The sequence below is a fragment of the Trachypithecus francoisi genome, unplaced genomic scaffold (genome assembly GCF_009764315.1).
Source record: "Trachypithecus francoisi isolate TF-2019V2 unplaced genomic scaffold, Tfra_2.0 Lachesis_group11, whole genome shotgun sequence".
Taxonomy (NCBI): domain Eukaryota; kingdom Metazoa; phylum Chordata; class Mammalia; order Primates; family Cercopithecidae; genus Trachypithecus; species Trachypithecus francoisi.
This window is the reverse complement of record NW_022681456.1, coordinates 86,635,320-86,641,319: the sequence shown is the minus strand read 5'-3', so window position 1 is coordinate 86,641,319 and position 6,000 is coordinate 86,635,320. Positions and strand designations below refer to the sequence as shown.

Here is a 6,000-nt window from a genome sequence, read left to right as displayed (position 1 = left end):
CCCCAACAAACTCCCTGCACTTCAACCTGCATTTCAGGGTCTACCTCCCTGGAATCCAGCTTGCAACACCATCCCGTATATCATATATGACATGCGTGCGTACAGAGATTCGGAGCAGCTGTCTGGAGCAGCGAGCTCTCAGATTCCCCCTACTAGCCACAGGCTCCACACCCTGCTGTGCTTCTGGGTCTCGAGGAACACACACTCCCCAGCAGCCTCACGGGCTCCCTGCCCACAATGAGGACTAGTTGCCTATAGGATGTCAGCGTGATGAGCCATCTCCTTGGCCACGCTGGAGGTGTCAGACAGCATCCATCTTTCTTGTCATCTGCAGAGGCCATGGGGTAGGCAGACTGACCCCACCGCACGAGCAGCCTGCAAGGAGCCTGGTAGAAGCTGGGGAAATTGAAGGGCTCTGGCTACTCTTGGCATGCCCTGTTTGCTTGCTCCAGGGCTAAAGGAATCAATACTTCCTAGCACACCAGTGACTTATTTATACCACATGATGCTTTGAGTCTATCAACCCCATGGTCTGTGCAGTGTTTTTGCTTTATATCTCTTTTAAGGAGCAGACTCATTCACACTACCCCAGGTGTGGCACAGCCCATTGTAAGGGGAGGATGTTCCCTATAGAGCTTCCATATGATGTCAGGTTAGTGGCCATTCTGCCCAACAGATCAAGAGAAGCACATTAGGCCAGCATCCTCACGGAGTCATTCACAATTTGTACCAGATAAGAATGCACTGTGTAGACCAGTGCTGCCCCACAGACTATTCTGTGATGATGAAAATGTCATGCCTGTAATCCCAGCACTTTGGGAGGCCAAGGCGGGCAGATCACTTGAGGTCAGGAGTTCAAGACCAGCCTGGACAACATGGTGAAACCCCGTCTCTACTAAAAATACAAAAATTAGCCAGGCATGGTGGCAGGTGCCTGTAATCCTATATACTCTGTCAGCTGAGGCAGAAGAATGGTTTAAATCTGGGAGGCAGAGGTTGCAGTGAGCCGAGATTGTGCCACTGCACTCTAGCCTGGGTGACAGAGCAAGACTCTGTCAAAAAAAAAAAAAAGAAAAAAAGAAAATGTTGTGTATTTGCGCTGTCCGTTACAGTAGCCCTGAGGTTATCAAACACTGGAACTGCGGCTTGTGCCGCTGAGAAGCTAGATGTTTACCTTTATTTCATTTAAATACTCACATGTGGCTAGTGGCTACTTGATTGAACAGTGTAGGCATAGAACCAAAGCTTGGAATGTGAAAACTTAAAATCACTTGATCCTAATTATGCAATCTTCCTGGGGTATATTCCTCGTGGTTTACCTGGAAAAGTTCATTATAACACAGCCTTGGAAATTTTGTGTTCTTCTAGGTCAGCTATAAAAATGCTACATAAGATCCTCCTAACAGTGTATCAGAACTCCATTCTCCACATTTCTCCAGCCAGAGACACGCCCATTTATGCAGCTGTTGATTTCCTTTCTCTAAGTCCCTTCATGTTTCACAAAATAACCCTCAAATTCTAACCCCGATTCCCCAAGTTCATCTGATCCCACTGAAACACATTTTAGCCTTTGGTTTGAAATATTTTCAGATATTTCTGAAAAATTAGAGCGAATCACATCCCCAGGCCAACTTATCCTAAATCAATACATTGGCTGGCATGATTTCCTTATTTTCAGATCACAATGCTGTGTCCTTGGTAGGTTATTCTTGTTTACTGTGCTTAGCAACGCTACCCTTCATCATAAATCCCACTTCCTTGGGAAGCAGAGTGGAGTGCATCGGCATAAGTTGGGCCCCTTAGGAGTCCTGTTTCTGCACAGCAGTCATTTGTAATCCTCCAGGTCACTGGCATAGCCGCCATCTCTAATGGCAGACACAGTTTTGCCAATAGCTGCTTGGTTTTCATTTTTGAGGGTCTCATGTAGGTGTCACATATGGACTGCACACTTCCTGGGAGTAGAGCACACTTTGATCCAGCACCTCTAATTTTCCCAGCTCAGGGCCTGGTTTAGGAATGGGAACCTCTTTTATCTCCTCTCTAGGAGAGAGCTAGCAAGACCATCAGTAACCTGTCAGGTCCCCCAACTCAGTAGGAAGCAGGACAATGTAGCAGTTAATTTGTGGCTTCTGAAGTTAGCTGATGAAGGTTCAAATCCCATCCCTTGCTAGTGTGGCATTGCTCAAGCTATCCCTTCTGTCAAATGGGGGTAATAATGATTCATCTCCCTTAGGGTCCTTATAAGGATAAGGCAAATTGGTTTGCATAAAGCATTTATTTACAGCAGTACTTGCAACAAAGTAAGTGCTATATAAGTATGAGCCATTTTTATTACCATAAGCAAAGCTTTCTACATTGGTTGACTTGACAAACTGCAGGGCAAACTTTTTTCTCTTTGGAAATCATTCAGCAGGCACCGTTTACATCCTTTCGCCACCATATCTCTAGCTTTCACTAAATCTGCCACACATTCCTGCCTTCTCTGTTGGCCTCACTTCGATTCTCCTACATGCTTCCAGTTAGCCAGCTGGAGGATTTTCCTGTCTCTGGGAATCTTGTGGAAAATCTTGCACTTTGGTGCACACCTTTCTTCAGTTATAATGATATACCTTAAAAGTTTCACATTTACAAATGTCTATTTTTACACTTTCATTCTAAAATAGAATCGATGATGACCTTTTCTCCCAGTTCAGCCCCATGAAAACTCATTTTTCCCTCTTTTCTTTTCCTCCCAGCTCCTAGACTTCCTTTGGAGGAGTGGCCTAGGTGGTGGGGCCCAGGGCTGAGTAACTGATACTCCCAGGAGTTTCCTGGAGAAGACAGGGCCAGAAGGAGAGCTGGGAAGGTGGCAACATTACAAAGACAAATGCATGTTATAGATGAGGCAACAACATTATACAAGGCTGAGGCGGAGAGCCCAGCAGGCCTGGGCCACATTGCGGTGGGGCAGGGTCTGATTCACAATGAGGCAGAGGTGAGTCTCCTTCCTTCTCCTTCTGATGGGTTGGTGGAGTTACAAGCCATGGAAGGAAGGAAGGGGTCCCAGATCCAGACTTGCTCTGTCTGAAATCCAGGGCTTTCCCCAGGGACTGGGTCAGCCACCTGGGGAATGGGGTGACTGAGCTCAAACATGGTGGGGTCTGAGCTCAAACATAGTGTAGTGAACAGGACATCAGACCATGACTCCAAAGTCTGGTCCTGTCCTAGTCCACTTCTTTTTTTTTTTTTTTTTTTAAAGATGGAATTTCCCTCTTGTTGCCCAGAGCTAGAGAGCAACGGCACAATCTTGGTTCACTGCAACCTCCACCTCTTGGGTTCAATTCTCCTGCCTCAGCCTCCCGAGTAGCTGGGATTAAAGGCATGTGCCACTACGCCCAGTTGTGTGTGTGTGTGTGTGTGTGTGTGTGTGTTTAGTAGAGACAGGGTTTCTCCATGTTGGTCAGGCTGCTCTCGAACTCACGACCCCAGGTGATCCTCCCGCCTCGGCCTCCCAAAGTGCTGGGATTACAGGCGTGAGCCACCGCGCCCGGCCTGTCCTGGCCCGCTTCTAACTAGTTATATATGCTTGGGTGAGTCACGCCCTCCTCTGTCAGTTTTCCTTAATGAGGGGATTGACTCATTTAGCAACTTTCAAGTGTTTTCTCCTAATGAAGAGCAAGCTGGACCAATACGTTCCGCAGTTAAAATCAAACAAGAGTCTCTCCCTAGACCCTTGTAGAATAACAATAGCAACAATAATTAATGTACAGAAGTTTCACAATGTAAGTTCTCCCCCCATAAATATCTCCAAATCAGTGGTACCTGCTACCCTGTATATTAGAATATAATACAAATGGAGTCTGAGTCTGAAAACAACTCATATCTAATAAATTTACAGATTAAGAGATACATATGCTATTCTGCAGTAAGGAATGTGGCTTTCAGATGTTTTTCCATCTGAAGAATTCTGAGAGACATGGGGCCAGGTGGACACCGAGGCTCTTGCAGTGTGAAGTCTGATCCTCCCTGGGTTTTCAGGGAACAACGGATACAGGTGGAAGGACACAGCTTCCGGGAGCTGGGGCGGTCACGTTCCCACTGACTTTAACATTTCTGGTGACACAGCAAATGCGGTCGCATTCCCCAAACTCAAGCACTGATCTAAGAAGCCTCCGTGATCCACCTCGAAGAACGCCTTTCTGTACTGGTCCGGCACACCTACAGCTCACTCTCACAAGGACCCCACCCTGGAGTAAACGGACAGACGGTTCCCACCCGCGGGGCTAGGCTGGCTGCAGAAGAGAGCATGCATTTGAAGTTGTATCACTCCGCCCCTGCCTCACTGGCTCCTTTTGACTTTTGGGTGGTGGAGTGAGAATAAGAAGGGACGCTACTCCACATCATGGAACCCCCAAACACTGTCTCTGACTAGCCACCCGAGGCTGCCCCGCTCTCCCTTCCCACACTCTGGGGTGCTGGAGCGCTAGCTCTTAGCCCCGTGGGTGAACAGCGGCCTTGGAACCACACCGAGGCGGCAGGGAGATCATGACTCAGCCGCTGGGGTCTGAAAGTTCTTCTCCTCCATCCCACCCTGCCAGGTGGAGAAGATGTGGCTCACTGCTTCTTCAGACTGGAAGTGGGGGGGGGTGGGGGGAGCAGGCTCTGAGTTACCCTCGGTGACTCGAGGAGGACAGGGAGGGCTGGCTCTCCTGGGCAGGAGGTAAGGCACTGGCAGGGGGAGGACGAGGACGGCAGGTGCTATTCTGCAAACTGGGGACAATTCAGTCCTGCTACCTGGATCTGTGAAAGGAGGGCTTCCACCTCAACCAACCCCTTAGATCCAGGGTGAGAAACTGGGGGCTTGGTGACAGGGATAGCTATGACCACCATCCACTATTCTTCTGTGAGGCTGTTTTTGTCTGTTTTCCTCCTTGGGTCTCTCAGCAGGTGGGTTCGTGACTGGTGCTCCAGTGATGGGAAGAAAACCCACCTCACCACAGCTACTGCCCGTGAGAATATAACCAGGGCAATGGGATGTCGGTGGGCACTAAAGCGGGTGGGGTGGGAGCTGTGGGCTGATTATCATGAGTAAGCAGGAGAGGGAGACCCCACTAGGCTCTGGAATGGGGGGCCTGCAGCAGGGGGAGGTGCAGGTGTCTCTGTCCCTGAGGAATTGATGCATTTCCCCTGCCTAGTCCCTCAACACCAGTCAGCAGCCACTTATGCAGTAGTGGGGGTGTCTCTGGGCAAGGCCCTGCCTCCAGCCTCTGCCCTCTGCCCCCACTTGAGTTTCTTTGTCAAACAAACAGCAACTCCTCATGGCTGAGGTCTCAAGGGACCAGGGAAAGGTCTGCAGGAGAGGGGTTAGGTTGAACAGGAGAGAGAATGGGCTGGGTGGACAGGGGAGGTGGCAGAGGAGAGGCTGAACCCCAGACAGGGTGAGGAGGGCTGCTGAGTAGCTGCCAGCCCCGGGGCCGGCACGTGGCCCTGGAGGAGCGGCCCCACCCAGGCACTGCCTCGGGCTGTCCTAGTCAGGAGATCTCATTGCCAAACACTTCGAGCACGAGGGGCGTGAGCTTCATGCTGCTCTCAGGCTGGAAGGAGAGGCAGCGGTACTGCTTGGAGTGCTCCTCATTGAGGCTGCGCAAGTCGGCCAGCTTCTGGATCATCTTGGCATAGAGCAGGTGGCTGCCTGGGGGCGGGTGGCGGCAGCGGATGTAGGTCTGCAACGTGTTGGACAGGCGGTCCTGGATGGCCTCAATCAGCGCGGCATCCTGCACCCCGGGACGATCTGTGGACACGGTGGTAGAGGAGAAGGCACAGGAGCTCTGAGCTGGGCCCCTCACTGCTCAATCCCCCCACCCCCCACCCACATAGACACTCAATGGCAGCACCCCCTAGGTCACCCCTCTGTGACTGCTGACTGGTGATACCACTGCATGGCCCCAAAGCCCTCCAGTGACTTCTTCTTGTATTTAGGATCCAGTCCCAGGTCCTTCCATGGGCCCATCTGGGCCTGTC

The 6,000-nt window shown here is 50.6% G+C and overlaps 1 protein-coding gene across 5 annotated transcripts in view; it reads right to left on the bottom strand.

Annotated features, from left to right (window-relative positions):
* Positions 1–2,256: 2,256 nt before the first annotated feature.
* VDR (vitamin D receptor) overlaps positions 2,257–6,000 on the bottom strand; it is a 63,576-nt gene continuing 59,832 nt past the window's right edge. For 4 of the 5 annotated variants that reach the window (XM_033222288.1, XM_033222289.1, XM_033222290.1 and 1 more), the window contains one exon: positions 2,306–5,770. In XM_033222288.1, the coding sequence (XP_033078179.1) occupies positions 5,511–5,770 (260 nt within the window). In that variant the 3' untranslated portion in view covers positions 2,306–5,510. Of the gene's footprint in view, positions 5,771–6,000 lie in introns of all 5 variants that reach the window. The other variant, XM_033222286.1, reaches the window with a different exon arrangement.